Raw genomic sequence first — 22,637 nt, 5'->3', positions numbered from 1 at the left:
GAAACAAGCCCTCACTGGTCTGTTTTCCCTCTCTAAAGGGATTTTTGATCCTCTCTTTATGATGAACTTTAAACCATGCTCAAATAAGAGTCAAAACACAATAAAACTTCCCAAGCATGTTTTTATTATCAGCCTTCCTTCCCTGATTAGCACTGCTTTGGGTTCTAAGTATCCTCACTGGGGAGCAAGCATATTTGCCTGGAAAACACAGTCATGAGACTTAGCCCTGGTCTACATGACAGAATTACTTCAGTATAACTATGTCACTCAGGGGTGTGAATAATTCATACTCCCTAAGCAACTTAGTTATATCAACCTAAGTGATGACATAGACATGCTATGTCAACAGGAGAGCTTCTCCCACTGACATACCTATTGCCTCTCGCAGAGGTGGATTAACTATGCCAACAGGCGCTCCTCCCATCAGCTCTGAATGTCTTCGTTAAAGTCCTATAGCAGTGCAGCTGCAGTGGTGCAGCTGCGCTGATGTTGTTAAGTGTAACCTGCCCTCAGAGAGTGACTGATTAACAGAGAAATACAGCAGAAGAAAAAAAGCCCAACAATTCACAACAATCACACGGTGGTAGGCAGGAAATCAACTTTTTTTAATTCAACTTTGAAAGAATTCCAAATAAGGGTTGATCCTGCAAAGTGATTTGCATGGGTAGAGCTTTATATGACTTTGTGGGATGTTTTGCAGGATCAGGACTGCAGGATCAGGGTGGAGGAAGCTTGCTGAGGCACTGCCGCAGAAAGGTATGCACTAGAAAAAGTCTTCAAAGAGTCTTTCTTCAAAAACTCCCCTTCTCAGGGATCCTAAGAAGATGCTACAAAACAACCTTCCCTGCAAGAAACTGCAGTATCCTAGGGCTAACCTATGGCAATTTTCACTTCCAGCTCTTTTTCTAGTTATCCTCTATTACAGAGGACAAAAGCTGGGCAAATACTATTCACTGACTAATTCAACACATTGTGTGATTCTTTTCAAATTATTCAACATATATATTGAATAATTTGTCCACCTCTACAGCTGGGCCCAAGTCCCCACATTGAATACTTTATATGAATATTTATAAAATATTCTGTATATTCGTATATGCTTTGAACTCTCCCTCTTATTCCAATAGTCCTGTCCCAACGCTCCCCTCGTGTGTTCCCCAATAGAAGAGAAGATGGTCCACGTGCATGGGAAGGGAGATGGACCATGAGACAGTCTCTCTGTTAACACCTGGTCCACCCCAAGTTTGAGATTCATTCAAAGAAATATTCATATTTGTAGTGCTACGCAGAATATGCCGTAATGGTAATAAAAATCATACTTACTGCAGGTTTCAGAGTAGCAGCCGTGTTAGTCTGTATCCGCAAAAAGAACAGGAGTACTTGTGGCACCTTAGAGACTAACAAATTTATTTGAGCATAAACTTTCGAGGGCTACTTACTGCAAACATCCAGTCCGAGTAGAAGCAGATTCCACATACTGTTTCAGAGCAAGTCGGAATTCTTCTAGTTCTTCCTCTAGCACAGACATTTGACGCTGAACAATCATTATGTGCTGATGAAGATATTACAGTATCGATTGTCATGTTCCTCCTATTGTTTCCATACATTTTAAACTAAGAAAATTATCAGGATCCCAAGTTGAGAAATCTATGGCCTGAATTCCAGATGTGCTGAGCAGCTCAGCTCCCATCAGCTTCAACTGGGGTGGTGGGTGCTTAGCACCTTTAAAAATCAAGCCCCAGGTTTCTCAAGTTGAGTATCTTCAAATCATTGATATCAAGTATATCCAACTTCATTTAATTAAATGAAAAACATGTAATGCAACATTCAGACAGAAAACAACAACAGCACAGAGAATTTAAAAAATACTGATTGTACAGGAATCTTAAAGAGAGACACTCAGTTCCAATTTGCCCCCAAATTAAGCTTTTGTAAATATAAGCTTTTATAAAATGTAAGACCAGAAGAAATGATTCCATCATGTAAAACAAAATAACTCCTCACCCTTCCCCCTCGATATTCCCCTGGAGAGTTTTCAATCTACTGTTTTAGTTCTCTGGCACCTTAGAGTAAAATAATCTACAGATGCTACAGGTTATTCTTGCACCAAGCTAGGCTGCTGCTCAAGATGGGCACCCAAAATCTGTGGCCACTTTTGAAAATGTGTGTGACTTGTCCAAAGCTTGGATCAGAGTATCTAATGTGTTTATTGTTATGTCAGGAAACAATAGTTGCTTATTTCATAAGAAAAGTTAACACATTTCATTGGATGAATCAATTCTATGCAAGCAGATGTGCAAGTTGAACCTAAGTCTCCAGATATTGAAGTTACAACCCTTTGATCCCAGTTGCTCACAAGCCCAAACCTTAATGTGCAACTACAAATTGCACAACAAAAATGATTTAAGTTATGGAATACAACCCTATTTTTGATATATTCCAGTACAGGTTCTCAGAAATATAATCAGGAAACAGGTGGTAGAGAAGAAAATGTATGTTTCTGCTTCACTTTGGATTTAGGCCTTGTGAAATTAAATAAAAGAAATGCAAAAAAGATTTACAGTGTGGTCATGTTATAGTAATTTTTTTGAAGTGACCAGTTGAAAATAATTGAAACTATACATTGACTTGAAAAGTTTGTCCTTTCTACAGAATGAATAACCTTGATGAAAGGTAAAACTCTAGAAGAATAATTGAAAGTGGAGAAGACCAGACCTTTCATCCTGAATTCTTGATGCTTATAATTCTAATAGTCTAAGGAGCTTGCATATTGGGTCATCCATTAATACCTGTTACTTTGCTTAGTCAGTATTTCAAGAAATGATGCTTGCTTAACAACCAACACAATGGAATCTTTAGTCCAGGCTTTGATTCCTTCCTGGCTTGATTATTGATACGGTCATCTCAGTGATCAACTTGCATCTATACTATTTCACAGTCAAGCTGTCCAGAATCATATGACTCATTTGATCTTTCCTTGTTAATGTTTTTCTTGTTCGAGTGTACTATCTCTTTTCATGCACATTTGATTTAAGATTTCAGAGTGGTAGCTGTGTTAGTCTGTATCAGCAAAAAGAATAAGGAGTACTTGTGGCACCTTAGAAACTAACAACTTTATTTGGGCATAAGCTTTTGTGGGCTAAAACCCACTTCATCAGGTGCATGCAGTGGAAAATACAGTAGGAAGATATATATACACCGAGAACATGAAAAAATGGAGGTTGCCAAACCAACTCTAACTAGTCTAATCAATTAAAGTGGGCTATTATCAGCAGGAGAAAAAAAACTTCTGTAGTGATAATCGCTACAGGACAGGCTCAACAAAGAAAGTAACAGAACGCCACTAGTCATCACCTTCAGCTCCCAACTAAAACTTCTCCAGCACATCATCAAGGATCTACAACCTATCCTGAAGGATGATCCCTCACTCTCACAGATCTTGGGAGACAGGCCAGTCCTCACTTACAGACAGCCCCCCAACCTGAAGCAAATACCAGCAACCACATACCTTACAACAAAACAGTAACCCAGGAACCTATCTTTGCAACAAAGCCCGTTGCCAACTCTGTCCACATATCTGTTCAAAGGACACCATCATAAGACCTAATCATCAGCCACACCATCAGGGGCTCATTCACCTGTACATCTACCAATGTGATATATGCCATCATGTTCCAGCAATGCCCCTCTGCCATGTACATTGGCCAAACTGGACAGTCTCTATGCAAAAGAATAAATGGACACAAATCAGACATCAATAATTATAACATTCAAAAACCAGTTGGAGAACACTTCAACCTCCCTGGACACTCAATTACAGACCTAAAAGTCGCAATTCTTCAACAATATAACTTCAAAAACAGACTCCAATGAGGAACTGGAATTAATTTGCAAACTGGACACCATTAAATTAGGCTTGAATAAAGACTGGGAGTGGATGGGTCATTACACAAACTAAAACCTATTTTCCCCATGCCAATTTTTCCCTTACTGTTATTCACATCTTCTTGTCAACTGTTTGAAATGGGCCATCCTGATTATCACTACAAAAGTTTTTTTTTCTCCTGCTGATAATAGCCAACCTTAACTGAGATTAGTCTCATTAGAGTTGGTATGGCAATCCCCATTTTTTCATGTTCTCTGTGTATGTGTATATATCTTCCTATTGTATTTTCCACTGCATGCATCTGATGAAGTGGGTTTTAGCCTATGAAAGTTTTTAAGCCTAAATAAATTTGTTAGTCACTAAGGTGCTACATGTACTCCTCATTATTTTTGATTTAAGGTTTAACCTTAGTATCAACACTGATTTATTTGGAAGATTTGCTGTTGGTGTGTATATCTACTTGTAATTTGTGTTCATTTCTGGATATGTTCTTAGTTTCTTTAATTTTATGATTCACTGTCTCTGTTTATTATCTCTAAATAATGGGTATTTTCTCATGTCCTCTCAGTTTGGTGATATACTCCCTCTTCCCCAAAAAGCTCTTTTAGGTCTTATTATTTCTTGTGTATTGAGGTTCTGCTGCGATAAAATATATCTTTATTAGCTGAAAAGTGAGTTTGGTGATTTCAACCAAGCTGCAGATGGATATTCTCTACACCCATAGACTCATAGACTTTAAGGTCAGAACGGACCAATGTGATCATCTAATCTGACCTCCTGCACAAAGCAGGCCACAGAACCCTACCCATCCACTTCTATAACAAACCCCTAACCTATGTCTGAGTTATTGAAGTCCTCAAATTGTGGTTTGAAGACCTCAAGCTGCAGAGAATCCACCAGCAAGTGACCCATGCCCCACGCTGCAGGGGAAGGCGAAAAACCTCCAAGGCCTCTGCCAATCTGCCCTGGAGGAAAATTCCTTCCTGACCCCAAATATGGCGATCAGCTAAACCCTGAGCATGTGGGCAAGACTCACCAGCCAGCAGGAAAGAATTCTCTGCAGTAACTCAGATCCCATCCCATCACCACCCACATGGCATACTTATCTGCTGATAATCAAAAATCAATTGCCAAAATTAAGCTATCCCATCATACCATTCCTTCCACAAAATTGGTCCACAAATGCCTTAATAAATTTACTGCCTTGAAAAACACTTACAGATTTTGTGTTTCCTTCCAAAATCTCTTCTTCCAGTGGCTCAAGCTTTAGATCCTTGTGATCAAGGGGGAAAGAATGCAAATATAAACACCAAAGGTTAGCTGTGGGCAATGACTTAGACTTTTATTTTTGGGGACTGGAGGCGGGCCTACTTGAGTTTGAACTAAGACCTTTCTGCTTATTTATTGGCTGTTAGTCTGACATACAAGTTGCTTGCAGAATCTCACCCACTTCAGTGGCTGTACAAGAGCTACAGGCTGGATCAAATTTAGCATTTTACACACACACACACACACACACACACACACACACACACACACACACACACACACACACACACACACACACACACACACACACACACACACACACAGTTCAAATCTCATTAATAGCTAGACGGAGAAGCAAGTTGTTCATTTGTGATAAATCTGCTCAGTCACATTCATATTTTAGATCTGACTCACAAAAGCAAAACTCTGCTGAAGATGTCACAAACGAGGCAAGTAGGAATGAATGAACGAACCCTGCGATTTAGCATAATATAGGTCTTGTACAGGAGAAACTTGTGTAGATTTTATTCATAGGTAGTATTATGAGCAAATCGCTTTATTAATAAGTAGCTGCTAAATGTGCCCAACAGAAGAAGGAAGCTCAATTAGGCCTTGAAGAGTCTTCCACAACTGCTAGCAATCATAGCTGGGAAATCTTCCATATAGCCAACAATACAGTTACAAGAATCCACTCTGCAGCAGTGAACAGTATATATGCTAGAGCAGTGGTTCCCAAACTTGGTTTGCAGCTTGTTCAGGGTAAGCCCCTGGCAGGCTGCGAGACACTTTATTTACCTGAGCGTCCGCAGGTACGGCCGCTCGCAGCTCCAAGTGGCCATGGTTTGCCGTTCCCTGCCAACAGGAGCTGCAGGAAGTGGCGAGGGCCAGGCCACTGCTTCCCGCAGCTCCTGTTGACCGGGAACAGCAAACCGCAGCCACTGCGAGCAGCCGTACCTGCAGACGCTCAGGTAAACAAAGCGTCTCGCAGCCTGCCAGGGGCTTACTTTGAACAAGCCATGAACCAGGTCTGGGAACCCCTGTGCTAGAGGTGGTAAATTAGCTTCTAAACACATCTGCTGGATTAAAGAAACTTCTGGAGAAGGAACAGGCACAAAGTAGAACTGCACGTGGGTAGAACTACCTGCCTGCAATTAGTCTGATTTTCAAGCAGGTGCATTTGTGAGATTGCAAATGTACCTACTTACTTCATATGCATACTACTAGATGTGGACAGGCAAATCTTTGATTTGTGTGAACACATCTAGTAGTGGATGTACAAAGTTAGCAAATGCCCACTGATGATCAGGCCCTCTAATGCTACACATATGGGAATACTTGTAACCCAGTGGGTATGTCCACATGTCGAGCTGGAGGTGTAAATTTCAGCTTGAAGAGATATACCTGGGCTTGCGCTGATCGAGCCACTGCACTAAAAACAGAGTGTAGTTGTGAGCTGCAAAGGGGCTAGCCACCCTGCCTACCTACCTGTCCAAGAGCCAACATAGGTATGTCTCCTTGAACTGGAATGTATACCTGCAGCTTGAATTGTAGACATTCCCAGTGACAAAGGAGTATTTTAGCACCAGAGACAGTTTCTTCACACTTCAGAACAAACAAGAAATACTTGTAATAAAGACGTGAAGCAAAATTCAAGATTTGGCAAATTGCAACAGGCTACATTGTGGCAAATGGCAACACACTGTAGGAGCTGCTTTGTATATGAAATTTAAAGATGCTTTTTCTTTTCCCAAACATGAATACAATTGGGCAATGACTTCTTAACCTTGGGAAGCAGGCATTTTGCTAGTGCAAACACAATAGGTGGTTAAAAGCAAACAAAAGATGTGATGCTGCTAGTGGAGTTTAAGTAAACATGGTATTTGCTGGAGCACCACCAACAGCATGCGGCAGAATAAGTCAGTAGTGAAATGACATTCACTCATCAACTGCTGTGTAATTGTGCATCTCATGCAGAATTTGAATGGGAAATCACAAAATTTGTGAGGAAACTATTTGTAATGGCTCATCTGTCAGCACAGAGACTTCAGATAGAAAACCATGCAGGAAACTGCATCTCATTATACTTCCTGTGGCCTCCATATACTTCTCATACTAAACTCCAAGGACAGGAATAAAGTAAAAGAGGTGAAGCAAGAGATAACATAAAATAGTAACAAGAACTACTGCAGATTTCACCCTATTATAGAATGAAGTAGGCCAAATTCTGCTCTCCTACAAAATTTGTGGTATTTACGTAACTGAGGGAAAAATTTGGCCTCAGAGTTTTGACAGGCAAATTTAAAAATGTTTAAATTCCTTCTATAAATTTGAAAGTACAAGACTGGTCTAAGGTGAAATTCACCCTACGCAGATGGCCTGAATAAGGGCTATGCACCACTTAAACCTTCCAAATTGATCTGAAGTGGGATTTAACTGACACGTAGGCTTTGTGCTGGCCCTCTGTGCAGGGCTGACTTTCACCCCACCGGCTTGGTTGGTAATAATGTGATACCATATGGCAGCTCAAGCTGGAAATGGGAAGAACTGTACAGATAAAAGTGATTTTGTTTGGTGGAGGATTTTGATATTTCAAAATTTCCTGAAAAAGGAATGGAGCTTTGGCTCTAGGGGAGTCTAAGCTGTGGGCTCCAGAAACTTTGGGGTCCCGGCTCAGGGACTGCAGGTTGCCTCAGAGCTGTGAGCCCTGGATGCTCAGACTGCCAAGGAGCCACAAGCCTGGGAGCTAGTGCTCACAGGGCTGCCAGGTTTCCAGCTCCCCTGTCATCCCATCCAGTGTGCTGAAGGGGAGCTGGGAGCCTAGAAGCCCTAGCTGAGTCAGAAGCCAGGGTTATCAGACTCCTGGCTCCTCATCAGGCCACTTGGCAGGCTGGTGGGCAAGTTGACAGAAAGCCAAACAGGACTCAACTGGAACCTTGTCAAAATAGAACCATCTCCACAAAATGTTTTGATTGTGACCAACTGGCATTTTCTGACAGAAAACCCTGCCATCAGAGAATTTGTGACCAGTTTTAGTGGGAAGATTCAACCAGGAAAAGGTGAAGAACATTCCCTGATCCTACAGCGAATGGACACTGGGGACCCTGTGCTTGCAGAATGGAAAATAAATACAGATAAGATATATGAAATGTTATTCCCCAGACACAAATGAGTGTGATTTTTCATATCTTTGCACAAAAGGGGTGTGAAGTCTGATCTGTTTGTTATGAAGGAGCCGAGGACCTTGGGGTAGGAGAAGCTTGAAGACTATAAGGTGCCACAGGACTCTGTTGCTTTTACAGATCCAGTCTAACATGGCTACATGACTAACATGGCTACCCCTCTGATACTTAACAGAGGGTAGTTGATTTTGCATATTAATATAGCAGGCCAATGCTCAAACCACTGAGCTATCCCTCCCGCCATGCATGTACATATACAGCAGATACAAATACCAACTCAGGAAAAAAAAGAGCTGTGAATATTCAGTGAAGTGTTTTTTTTTTTATGAAATCATCAAGTAGGAATAAGCAAGATGAAAGGGAGACATGGGCATGTAACGTGCTTTAGCTCATGTAGCTGTTGTGCTAGTTGCTGTCATTATTAGTTGGAACAGCAATGTGAATATGACATGGCAGGAAAAACATTTATGGTTTCAGGATTGCTTCAGAAATTTTTACTGAAAATAAGAGCGAGAGAACAGATAAAAGGAAATATATACCTTCTTTTCCAGCCTGTCAATCAACTTCTGGAGTCTGTTTATCTGGGTCATCCATTGGTTGTCTTCCTCTAACCAACCTTTCAGAAACATAAATAATGAAGGATAAAATGTTACTGAAAGCTGGGATGTAGTGTACTTACTTATGTTTATATTGTTATAAATACACATGTAAGAATGTTTTGTTAGCTTGTAACTTATTTTGCATCTTGAAAAAAGGCTAGGATGAATTTGATTGTTAACATTTGTTTATGCGTAACTAGTAAATGAAACCAACCATTTTTCCTGTGATAGCGATTTCCTAAAACAAACGATTCTTCACAGGATGCAGTAGAAACTATCGAGCTTTTTTATTTTTAAACTGAATTCCATGTTAACGCCAGTGTTTTGAAACTCTATTGGGTGTTGTTGGAATTGTTGAAACGCTGTTGGAATTGCTTGTCCAGGGCAATGAATCCAAGCCCTAAACTATGTTCAGAGCGGAACGCAAGCCTCACCTTTCTGTTGCTCAAGCCTTCCCCCAGTAATGTTTCCACAACTTACAGTGAGTCAATGACAGGGAAAAAGAAGATAGGAAGGAGAAGAGAATAAAACACACACAAGTTCTGATACATGGCAAGATGGAGACTTGAACTTTTCATTTTTTTAGCTCTTTGATAACAGTGATGGGCAACTTAGGAAAGGGATCTGACCCTTTTTCTTCGTGTTGTCCACTTCTTAACAGAGACGCTGTCTTGTGGACCATCTCTCTTCCCATTTGCTGTCACATGGACAATCTCTCCTCCCGTTCCACATAATTTCCCTGTGTGTCTTAATGCAATTTAACAGTTGGAAATGAGGGAAGCCTGCACCATGTGACCAGCTAACTCTGTGGGAGCTACATGGACTACCACTGGTTCATAGACCACAATGTGGGTGCCACCAATTAGATGTACCTAATACAGATATTTTGTATATACCATTATATGTTTGTCAACCCATGGGGTCACTGTTTTGGCACTCTGAACAGAGAACACAAGACAATAATTATCAGCTATATTTATGAGCAGTGAAGAAGGAAAAAAATGGGACAATAACATAGAGAGAGAATCTAAGAACCTACTTTGTGATGCATGCATTACTAAGATTAAATATCACAGTTGATGTTCAGAGTAAAAGAAAGGAGGAGAAAAAAGCAGGGATTGCAGCTGGAGACAGAGCCAAAATCTCCTAGGTCATTATGAAGGTATCAGAAAAGTCAATTTTGCCTTAGGAAAAAGAAACCTTGAAACTGTGCTAACAAAATAGGAATTCTGAAACAGAAGAGGCTTGTCTAACAAAGTACATTAGATTAACTGTTTGAGGAAAATGTTTTGTTAATTCTTTATAATTTCACAATAATTAAAAGTGGTCTGATATAGGTTTTCCACTGTATGCTGTGATTTAGAAATGTAGTAACTAGGGCTGTCAAGTGATTAAAAAAATAACAACAATGAATCGCACAATTAATCACACTGTTAATAATAGAATACCATTTATTTAAATATTTTTGGATGTTTTCTACATTTTCAAATACACCTCTACCCCGATATAACTCTGTCCTCGGGAGCCAAAAAATCTTACCGCGTTATACATGAAACCGTGTTATATCGAACGTGCTTTGATCTGCCGGAGAGCGCAGCCCCGCCCCTCTGGAGCTCTGCTTTATCTGCTTTATTCGGGTCGCGTTATATCGAGGTAGAGATGTATATTGATTTCAGTTACAACACAGAATACAAAGTGTACAGTGCTCACTTTATATTTATTTTTTATTACAAATATTTGCACTGTAAAAAAAGAAATAGTATTTTTTAATTCACCTAATACAACTACTGTAGTGCAATCTCTTTATCATGAAAGTTGAACTTACAAATGTAGAATTATGTACAAAAACCCTGCATTCAAAAACAAAATGATGTAAATCTTTTGAGCCTACAAGTCCTACATCTTGTTCAGCCAATCACTAAAAGAAACTAGTTTGTTTACATTACGGGAGACAATACTGCCCTCATCTTGTTTACAATGTCACCTGAAAGTGAGAACAGGTGTTCAAATGCACTGTTGTGGCTGGTGTCACAAGATATTTACATGCCAGATGCATTAAAGATTAATTTGTCCCTTGAAGCTTCAACCACTATTCCAGAGGACATGCATTCATGCTGATGACGGGTTCTGCTTGATAACAGTCCAAAGCAGGGCAGACTGACGTATGTTCATTTTCATTATCTGAGTCAGATCCCACCAACAGAAAGTTGATTTTCTTTTTTGGTGGTTCAGGTTCTGTTGTTTTCACAGCAGCGTGTTGCTTTTTTAAGACTTTTGGAAGCATGCTCCACACCCCATTCTCTCAGACTTTGGAACACACTTCAGATTCTTAAACCTTGGTTTGAGTGCTTGAGTTATCTTTAGAAATCTCATATTGGTACCTTCTTTGCGTTTTGTCAAATCTGCAATGAAAGTATTCTAAAAACGAACAACGTGCTGGATCATCATCCGAGACTGCTATAACATGAAATATATTGCAGAATATGGCTAAAACATAGAGCAGGAGACAATCAATGGCCCCCCAAGGAGTTCAGTCACTAAGTAATTATCACATTATTTTTTATCCTTTAGCGCATCTGGCACATAAATATCTTTCAACATTGGCTACAGCAGTGCAATTCGAATGCCTGTTCTCACTTTCAGGTGACACTATAAATAAGAAGGGTGCAGCATTAGCTTATTATTATTATTGTAAACAAACTTGCTTGTCTTAGTGATTGGCTGAACAAGGACTGAGTGGACTTGTAGGCTCTGAAGTTTTACATTGTTTAGGTTGTGAGTACAGTTATGTAACAAAAAAAATCTACATTTGTAAGTTGCACTTTCATGACAAAGAGTGCACTACAGTACTTGTTTGAGGTGAATTGAAAAATACTATTTATTTTATCATTTTTACAGTGCAAATATTTGTAATAAAAATAATAATATAAATTAGCTCTGTACACTTTATATTCTGTGTTGTAACTGAAATCATTATATTTAAAAATGTAGAAGAATATCCAAAAATATTTAATAAATTTCAATTGGTATTCTACTGTTTAGCAGTGTGATTAAAACTGTGAGTAATCACAATATTTTTAATCACGATTAACTTTTTTGAGTTAACTGCGATTAATCAACAGCCTTAGTGGTGACATAATTACATGACACCCTATCGTGAAAAAGTGATTGAAACCAAAAATTCACTGCATCACAGCAGGACAGGGGGCCTAACACTGTGAACATTTAATTTTGCTGGATAGGGGACACAGAAAGCCTATGCAATGCGGGCCCTTCACCAATTTTGTGTGCCATAGAAGGTGCTTCACAAGAGAATACATGGGGGGAAGTGGACACATCACCTGCAAATGGGAAGAATTACATGGCCAAGAGCACGAGTGGAGAGAAGTGGGCTGTGTCAATCCCTCCCCATCATGCTCTGCGGTGTCTGTGTTGCACAAATGTCATGGTCCTGAGATCTATATGTAGACTGAGGATTCCTTTCCTGCACCTTTCTGGGTTAGTGACAATTCCAACATTTATCTTCGGCTTAGTATCCTCTCAATATTTCTTTTTCCTAAGGCAAAATTGTCATTTCTACTTCTTCATATCAACCTAAGAGACGTCTGCTGTGCCTCAAGCTAATGTGCTTATTTTCCCCTCTTTCTTTCTCTCTCTCTCTCATAAAAACACTTTCTCCCCTCAACCATGACACATGATTACTCTGTGAGTAATGCAGACAGCATAAGCTTATTTCTTGGTGTTTTTTCCCCCTCTTCATTATAATCACATCTCTTCTCATCACCACTATCTATAAATATAGCTAAGAAATATAGACTGGTGTTTTCAGTTCATAGCACAAAAACAATGACTCTACAGGATGGCAAAACAGCGCTATGGAAGGGGACACTTTGAAGCTGTAGCAGTGTACTTATTTGTTCTGCTTCAACAGCTAGAGCTAATGGCTGCTTATTAAACTGAAGACTGCTTTCAGCTATAATAGCACCTTCACTGATTAAAGACTGTTTCAAAATTTAGAATTTTTAAAATGTGTTTTCTGGTTAAAATTTTGAGGACAAGTACATGGCTGCCTTGCTTCTGTGTGTGTTTTAAATACATTTAAAAGTTGAAATGACAATACCTATATTTAAGTGAGGACTGTTTGGTGATAAACTACTGTTCCTCTGAAATCTTCGATTTGAACGTTTTCCTGGCCACTGAATTGAGAACACCTCTGGCTTTGTTGGTCCTTGTCTAAATAGAAACAGATAGTAGTTAATCCATGTGCCAAAGTCTCTATCTTCTTTCTGCTGTCAGGATGCTGATTAAAAAAAAGGAATCAGTGAGAGAGAAATATCTGTTGAAACTACAGAGTGATTTTCTAGGCTTTTACTGCTACAGTTAGCTGTGTCCACTTTGATACTCACTGAGGAGGAAAAAGAAAGAAAGTTAGTATCTCACAAATATCATATAGGGACATAAAATTGGTGGCTTGACTGTACTGTGGTCCTGGTCCTGCACTAGGAACCACTATTACAGGCCTTTGGATCTGTGCTGAGCCCCACTGATTTCAGTGGGTCCCCATAAAGGCACTGGGGTCATGCGATCAGTTACTAATGAAGGATCAAAACGTATATGTTCACTTGAAAAGGGAAATTTTCTGTTTTAAATTCGTGATAAATACCATTGTGAAAGGATTTTAATCTGGGATTTATGAAGCAAAGAAGACCAGGAATGGATAGTATAGAATGAGGGCCAGGTACACTAGTGAAAAGAGCTGTGTTGAAATATATCCATTAAATAAAATATTTAATGCTATGGCTGCAATTAGGATGGCTGGTCAAATTGTTTATTTCAAATAATGTAAGTTTGGAAAGTAGCCATCTCTTTAGTTAGTGAATTGTTCTCAGACGAATCTTGATTTATATTCATTAGTTGTAAGTAGTCTCCAAACAGTTATCTGAATAAATTTCAGCCGAGCTATCCACTTCCCCACTGTTTGTGACTTTGCAGATGCTATAGCAGAGGCAAAGAAACTTAGGGCTTATCTACACACTGTTTTTGCTTAGAAATTCACTGGGGACTTCACTACTGCTGTTGATTTTATATAGAAGGCACTCAGGTACTACAGTAATGGGTGGTGGTGTTCTTTTGCTCTTTACTCAACAAATGTAACAGGAAGGACAACAAATGTAACAGTGGGGACAAAATAAGTATGTTTACTAACTATATATTACATTGCAAAGCCTATGCACAATGCTTATGGCTGGTCTAACAGAAAACATACTGCTCCCCAAGCAACTGGCAGCAGCTCAGAAGGCAAAGCAGCAGCAGATGGAGCAGGGGCAGCGCTGCAGGTGTTATGCTGTCGGAAGGGCAGAGAAGGGACGCAGTCCCCTTTATCGCCTTCCCCCGCCTCCTGGGTCAGCACAGCCCTTCTACAGAGTCTTTGACCATAGCGCTCCCCTGACCATGGCACCTTGGTGGTCACCCATGTCACCCACCCTTAAGGCTGGCCCTCACACTGCTGCTCTGGAAGCACTCTGGTGGCTTGTGGAAAATAGAGGGTTCGTTAACTATTTAAAGGGATACTACCCAATTCCTATCCACTTCAGACAGCAATATTACCTCCCCCACCCCCCGAGTTAATTAAATCAGTGCAATCCCCGGGTGTGGACACTCTTAAATCTGTTTAGGAGAGTCTTAAATTGGATTACCTGTTTGTAATCAATTTAAACTAAACCAATTTAAGACACTTATACTGGTGTAAAGAGAATCCAAACTAGAGGGTTGCACCAGTTTAGCTGAATCTGTGTGTAGACCAAAGCTTTGCTACAACATAAGTCTTTAAAGATGCAGTTGTATTGGGACTTCTGTCACCAGCTCTTTAGCCCTTTTCAGTCTCATTTCATCTCTTGTATGTCACGGTGACCTGTGAGGAGGGAACATCAGAACAGTTATATTGGGTTAGACCAATGGTCCATCTAGCCCAGTATCCTGTCTTCTGATCAATGACAGGTGCTTCAAAGGGAATGAACAAAACAGGAAATCATTGAGTGATCCCCTATCATCCACTCCCAGATTCTGGCAGTTAGAGCTAGGGATGCCCAGAACATGGGGGTTGCATCCTTGACATCATGGCTGATAGCCACTGATAGACTTACCCTGCAGGAACTTATCTAAATCTTTATTGAATCCTGTTTAAGATTTGGCCTTCATAAGAACCCCCTGGCAATGAGTTCCACAGGTTGACTATGTATTGTATGAAGGAGTACTACCTTTTGTTTGTTTTAAACCTGCTGCCTGTTGATTTCATTGGGTGACCCGTTTCTTGTGTTAGGTGAAGAAGTAAATAACACTTTCTAATTCACTTTCTCCCTATGGCCTGCACCGCTTCCCGCAGCTCCCACTGGCTAGGAACAGCAGACAGGGGGCACTGGGAGCAACAGGTGGCCGTGTCTGCGGACAGTCAACATAAACACTGTCTTGCGGCCCGCCAATGGATTACCCTGATGGGCCACAGGTTGCCCACCACTGCTATAGGGCATTTAGGAACAGCTGTATCTAGAGTCCTAGACAAAAAAAATCTCCATATTGCCCCACTAGACTATTAACTGAGAGGAGGGCTGGTAACAAAATACTCTCTTTTAGACCCACTGGAAACCTATTTGGTGCTATCAGTGACTTTGGGAAAACCAATAGCACAGGTGGACCTCAGTGGAAGAGTGTCCCAAATTCAAACTGAAAAGGAGCTTCATAGAATCACTATGCTTATATTTTGATGTAAAGATAAGGAAGTAAAAGAAGAACTGTGATTCAAAACCAAACAAGATATCCAAGTCACTCTATTGTTCCTTTATGATGTATAAAGATGGTCAAACTTTTTTTCTTTAAAGATTTTGATGTTTATTTTTACATCATAAATATCAAGCCATCCCATATTTCCCACTCCCCCTTCTCTTAGTCTTAGACTATGTGAAAAATAAGCATTCCCAACCTCCTTAATTGCTTTGGGAAAGAAATCTGCAGTTCAGGTAATATCCCTCTGTCACATTATTATTCAAGCATCAGCGATGCCACCATCCAACAGCAAAGCAAAGGAAACAAGGACCTGGCATTTCTAATATAAAAACATCAAGAGAAAACACATTTTAAAACATTCTAAATTTTAAAACAGTCTTTATCCATCATAAAGCAGCATTAAGGGGCAAAACCAGCAACTTGCTTTGCCATTCAACTTGAAAGGTCACCAAGAATATTCTGGGTAGCACTTTAGGATTAGCTGAGAAAATGGATTCAAACACAGGTATAGTAACACAGTGATTGGGGAGAACAAAGGAAAAACTAGAGAGAAAACCCCAAAATATATTTTCAAATACAATGAGCTGCTTTAATACCTGATCTTTCAAACCTTACGCATGTGGGTGGTGACACTGACTTCACTGGAACTACTCACACGAGTAAAGACTGCTCATGTGAGTAAAAGTTTACAGGATTGTGCCTTTAACATCTAAGACCCTGATCCTCCAAACACACATGTACATGTAAGTGTGCATTGGGCCTAAGTTAAACCAAAATCTGTGCTTGCTGGGAAAGTACACATTTGTAGTAGATGTTAAAATAATTTTTTTTAAAAAAAAACAAGCTTAGATTGTTTTATAATTGTAGATGTAGCCTAAGCACAGGTGAGCCTGATGTATGCTGGGGCCACGCAACCATCTATACTTGCATAAATCACCATAGGCAGCGTGTAATGGTGTTGATAATAACAGGGCTTCAGAATAGGTCAATTTAGAGGGTCTACTTACATGCAAAAATGTGGCTGCCCACTAGTTGAGGAGTGCATCAGAAAGGAACCCTATAACAATAATCTGAGCACTACATTAGATCCCAATAAGTTTCCAGCGGGAGTTCAAGATGCTGGTTTTTCTCTTCTTGGTCTGCCAGAGACCAGATTTGTTAACTTTCTGGGCACTCTGCAAAGTGCGTCTTTTGTCACAGGCTTTTAGGGAAGTTCAGGAAACTTGTAGGTGGAGGGGCCAGAGATGATTTTGGTAGGGTCTCATGTTGTAGCTGGACAGAGAAGCCTTAGTTCTTGTGAGAGAGTCTATTAATAGGAAAACTTTTATTTGGAAAGACTAATGAACTAAGGTTTTGTACTGACAATGTTAGATTCTTATAGTGTGTTTTATGTTTTGGGAGGCTCCAAAGAAATGAAATAAAATAAATTAAGCAAAATAAGCATCCCAAGTAGCAACAAAATGGCTGCACTCTCATAGATGAGGCAGTGAACCCACATGTTATCAGAGGATCAGAGCCTTAGAACCAGATCCTGCACTCCTACCTCTGGCAAAACTCCCACTGACATCTGACTAAGGGGTGCAAGATTTGTCCTTTAGTGTTCTATTTAGTCTCTAAGACATCAAAATAAAATGCAAAACAATCTTTGCAAATTCAGGGTATGTCAAGTACATCCCACTGGAATATTTTTAAATCCACATAGCATCTTAGATACAGTACTTTTATTTCTAATGTCACTTAACCCCTAGTTCCAGACCCCTGACATACACCCAACTGGGGAAAACATTTAGTTTACCTTTCTTGACGAGTTTGCTCTTCTGTGGTTTCCATGGCACAATCCAGGGAGTTCTGGAGAGACTGCAGCTGATTCAATGTTTCTTTCAGTAAGAAACGAGTCACAAACTGTTCCAAGTTAGAGGCCTTTTGATAGTCCTAAAATTACGCACAATATTGATGAGAATTAGTGTAATATATTAACAATATAAGAGAGTGAAAAAAATCCTTAATCCAAAACAGGAGATGCAGCTCTCTGGGAAAGCTTCAGCAGGCAGAAAGTAAAATTGACAAAAGTCTTCCATGTGGGCATGCAACATTTTGATTTTCCTGATGGAAAAATCAAAATTTTTCAGCAAAATGGAAATTTTCCCTTGGAAAATTTTGGTTTTGAGAAAAAGATGTTTTTCATTTGAAAATCAGTCTGATGAATAATTTGCAACCAGCTCTAACCTTAATATGAATATAAATTCCACAGAGCTCAAGGTAGCATATGCCTTTAGGGATTACAAAAGGATCCTTAGAAGCAGACTCCCTGTGCAAAGTACCATTGGAGGAATAGGTCTTACATTTGCCCCAGTAAAGAGCTGAAAGCTCATCTTTAATGAGAATAATTTTGCAATCTATGCAGCAAATTAATGGTGGAAATTACTATAGAACAATGGCCTTCCATTAAAACAACAGATTACAGTTTTGTAACGTATTCAAATAAATGTATGGGTATTTAGGTATGTACATTTGAGTTGTGTCGCTAAGTTATAGATTCATAGATTTATAACACCGGAAAGAGACCATTTTGATCATCCACTCTAACCTCCTGCATACAACAGGTTATAGAATTTCATTAAGTGGTTCCTGCATCAAACCCATAACTGTTGGTTGAGCTAGATAATATCTTTCAGTTCTTGATTTTGAAAACTTTAAGTGATACATCCCTAGGTAAGCTGTTCCAATTGTTAAGTAAAAATTGCATCTTATTTCCAGTCTGAATTTGTCTAGTTTCAAATTCCAATCATTGGATCGTATAATTGCGTGCTAGATTTGGGAACCTTCTACAATCAGAAATCATTTTACCATGGAAGTACTTATAAACCATGATCAAGTCACTGCTTAATTTTCTGAATAGTTTTGTATGTTTATCTCATTTTTGGCCTATACCATTTTTAAATTTCTTTTATTTCTGACATATTCTAAATATTCCTTCTTATTGTTGTTAACCCTACAAGATGTAGACTTTTCACTGATACCTTTAGCTGCCCTTATCAGTTGTCCGCTTTTCATAACTTCTAATGTATAGTCATTGGAATCAACTTTCCCTAATTTCCTTTTTTATATTTTTTTGAACAATTAATTTTGTCTTAACCAGAAAGTTCATTTAAACTTCCAATGAAATCTTCATAAACCTCTTTTAAAATGAAGGGCTAAGGACTCTGTTCTGTCTTTTGCTGCCTATTTGCACTTATTTTCAACACAGTGCACGTTGTTAATATTTCTGTTTAATATTTGCATTTTATTTTAGTAAGATTTTTGTATCATAGATACAGTTTTATAGATAAAACAGCCAACAAAAGTGTCATCTTGGCAGCAAAACAAAAATAACCCTCAAAACTACAAAGATCAATAAGAAATGAGAACTTTGATAAAAGTAAAACTACTTTTTACAAAATTTCCCTATATTTAGGATAAACTCACAAATCAAACACGGTCCTCTGTTAAAATAATTTCCATGCAAAGTATCTTCTAAAATCTACATCGTAGATCTCTTCGGGAATATGCACAAGTGATTCACAAGGTAAAATATATATAATATATATATATACGCAATAAACAAAGCACAGAACAGAAATGAATGCAATAATCAAGGAAAAAAGAATATATAATTTCTAAAACATTAATCTGTAATGTTCCTTGAGTACTCAAGCCATGATTATACAATAATATGGGTACAGCTGTTTTCATCTGTCTTTCATTTGTCTTCATCTGAACCAACTTGTATTTAGCTCAGACAATTTGCTTCCTTCTCCAGACATGAAAAAGGGCTCTGTGTAGCTTGAAAGCTTGTACTTTCCAACAACACAAGTTGGTCCAGTAAAAGATATCTCATCTACCTTGTCTCTTTCATCTTCAAAATTCTTTACAAATGTATTTATTTTTCAAAGCAGCCCTGTGAAAAGAAGGAGATATAATTGTTCTCATTTTACAGACTGTGAATTTAGGTGACTTCCTTAAGACCAATTGGGGAGTAACTATCAGAATTGAGATTAAAAGCAAGATTTCTTTGGGTGAATCCTGACCCCCCAATCTGGTTCCTTTCAGATGTGTAAAAGACTGGAGTGGCGAATAAGCTTAAGTTTGCCAGGCGCCCAGTTTTTTTTTTACTGGAATGCCTGGTCAAAAAGGGACCCTGTTGGCTCTGGTCAGCACAGCTGACCGTGCCGTTAAAAGTCCAGTTGACAATGCTGCAGGACTAAGGCAGGCAAGTCCCTACCTGTCCTGTCTCTGTGCTGTACCCCGGAAGCAGTCAGCAGCTCCTAGGTGGGGGAAGGAGGCTCCATGCGCTGCTCCCGCCCTGAGCATCTTCTCCGCACTCCCACTGGCCAGGAACCATGGTGCCTGCGGGCAAGACCAGCACACGGAGCCTCCTGGCCTTCCCACCTAGGAGCCAGACCTGCTGGCCACTTCCAGGGTGCAGCGCGGAGCCAGGACAGGCAGGGAGCCTGCCTTAGCCCTGCTGACCAGGAGTCACCCGAGGTAAGTCCACACACCAACCCTGAGCCCCCTCCTGCACCCATAACCCCTCATCCCTAGCCGCACCCCAGAGCCTGTACCCCCAGCTGGAGCCCTCATCTTCCCTGCACCCCAACCCCCTCTCCCAACCCAGAGCCCTCTCCCACACCCTGAACCCCTCATCCACAGCCCCATCCCAGAGCTCGCACCCCCAGCCAGAGCCTTGACCCCCTCCTGCACTCCAACCCCCTGCCTCAACCCACAGCCTGCTCTCACACTCTGAATTCCCCGGACCAACCCTCCAGCCTGGAGCCCCCTCCTGCACCACAAACCCCTCGTCCCCAGCCCCACCCCAGAATCCACAGCACCAGCCAGAGCCCTCACCCCCTCCCACACCCCAACCCCTGCCCCAGCCTGGAGCCCACTCCCACACGCTAAACCCCTCATTTCTGGCTTACCCCAGAGCCTGCACCCCCAGAGCCTTCACTCCCAGTTAGAGCCCTTACCCTCTCCCACACCCCAACCCCCTGCCCCAGCCCTGTGAAAGTGAGTGAGGGTGGGGGAGAGCAAGCCACCGAGGGAGGGGGAACGTAGTGAGCGGGGGCAGGGCCTCAGGGAAGGGGTGGGGCAGAGCATCGAGAAGGGGCAGGACTAGGGCATTCAGTTTTGTGCGGTTAGAAAATTGGCAATCCTAAATAAGCTCCATATCCATCCTGGGGAGTATTTCTCTGCAGTAGGCACTGTGGGCAACAGCTCTAAGGCTGCCTCCTTAGGATCCACTGGCATAGGGGGTATGTCAGGGTGGGGTGCAAATGAGAAGGGTGTATTGGGGTAAAAGATTCCAGGCAGCACTGCAGTTCATAGGGCAGCCCAGGGAGGCTGCCATAAGTTAGACAGGTCCTCTGTGCTGTCTATATTAAATTAGAGGCCTCTCCAGCTCCAGGAGCAGCCCAGGATTGGAGGGGCACAAAAACAGCTTAAAACAACCTTTGATCCATGTTCCTTGGGCTGCAAACTGTGCTTTTCTCTTAGAATCTAACGGCCCAGAATCTAACCCCAGGTTTCTAGGTCTGTGCTTAGATCTCTAGAACGTACCACTTCTTACCCAAATTAATAACTCTTCAATCTTCAGCAGTTTTCCACATTGAATGCTAGGCACTCAAACTGAAGACTTCCTTTACTAAAACTAGACTGCAATATGGGTCCGTGTACAATACTAAGGGGTTCCCTTTTGTCTTCTATACACATGGGTAACTCCCACTGATTCATTAAAAATGAATTGTTTTCCACACTGCAATGACTACACTACAACAATATCTCTTTCATGTTAAAAGGCCAGGGTACTGCAGGCAGCTGTGGTGGTGAATACTGAGTTTTTATTCCCATTCACTGTTCATCGGAAGAAGCCACTGTGATTTTCATGTGTACTCATTTCAGGGTTATGTGAAATGTGAGCAAGTTACTTTCTGAGGTGTTCAAGATTAAGCTTGGCATCATATTTTAGCAGAGCTATAAGGTTTCTTTGTATAATGAATTTTTTATATTTGTATATGTTTAAAAGTCCTCAATCCTACTCTATTTTCCCCCAGATAATCCTAGAAGTCTGACTATTAGGGCATCTGTTCTTCAACCAAAAGGTGTTATTAGTAATGGTCCTGAAAGTGTAACTTTGCCTCAGCAACCTGGGACTATCTGTACCATTAAAGTAGGCTCTGAAGTTATTCACATGTTATTTAGACACTGATTATACTGTCTTCTCCAGAGAAGACAAGTAGTTTAATTTTTTGTGTATGTTCTACAATGCAGCTCTTTCATCAATGCAAGGCTATAAAAAAATCTACTGTACATTATTTCCTCATAATGGTTCTGTAATTTATATGGCAGCCTGTATGAAAAAATGGTAATAATTAGAGATTACTAGGGCCCAGGCTGCAAATTTCAGAGCATGTGAGCTGGATTCTGGCCCTTCTCCAGCTTCACTACCAAAATTACTGTTTCCAATCAGCTGCATCTGGCAATAGAGCATGCATGAAACAAAGGGCCTGGTTATGTTTGCAAAACCTTTGCTGTTGTAGCTGATAGAACAGTTAAACAACAAATTCAGCCAATTTAAACACATTTTATTAAAAAACAGTGGCCCCAATTCTGCAAGCTGTTCTATCTGGTGGGCACCTCTTGGGAACCTCACTGACTTCCATGGGACTCCACACTGTGGAGCTCATTGTAGGATTGGGGCCTATATATGGAATATTGAACAGCTGGCACTCTACCGTTTCACTGAAAACTCAGTTAGATGTCCAACTGCTGCTGAAATGACAGATTGCCATTAAAACTCTCAGGGCTAGATTCACAAAGGACTTAGGTACCTAACTGCCATTTTAGGTGCTTAAATCCCACAGACCACATTAGGATTCACAAACCTTG

General features: G+C 40.4%; 1 protein-coding gene across 1 annotated transcript in view; it reads right to left on the bottom strand.

The window, feature by feature from the left end:
- NECAB1 (N-terminal EF-hand calcium binding protein 1) overlaps positions 1 to 22,637 on the bottom strand; it is a 131,939-nt gene that overhangs the window by 10,326 nt on the left and 98,976 nt on the right. Inside the window, exons 6-10 of the mRNA XM_030553425.1 lie at positions 17,509 to 17,645; positions 13,054 to 13,166; positions 8,874 to 8,950; positions 5,106 to 5,159; positions 1,440 to 1,552 (exon numbers count right to left, since the gene is read on the bottom strand). Of these exons, the coding sequence (XP_030409285.1) occupies positions 1,440 to 1,552; positions 5,106 to 5,159; positions 8,874 to 8,950; positions 13,054 to 13,166; positions 17,509 to 17,645 (494 nt within the window). The remainder of the gene's footprint in view (positions 1 to 1,439; positions 1,553 to 5,105; positions 5,160 to 8,873; positions 8,951 to 13,053; positions 13,167 to 17,508; positions 17,646 to 22,637) is intronic.

The sequence above is a fragment of the Gopherus evgoodei genome, chromosome 2 (assembly GCF_007399415.2).
Source record: "Gopherus evgoodei ecotype Sinaloan lineage chromosome 2, rGopEvg1_v1.p, whole genome shotgun sequence".
NCBI classification, from domain to species: Eukaryota; Metazoa; Chordata; order Testudines; family Testudinidae; genus Gopherus; species Gopherus evgoodei.
The sequence above is the reverse complement of the archived record's forward strand: the minus strand, read 5'-3'. Positions and strand labels throughout refer to the sequence as shown.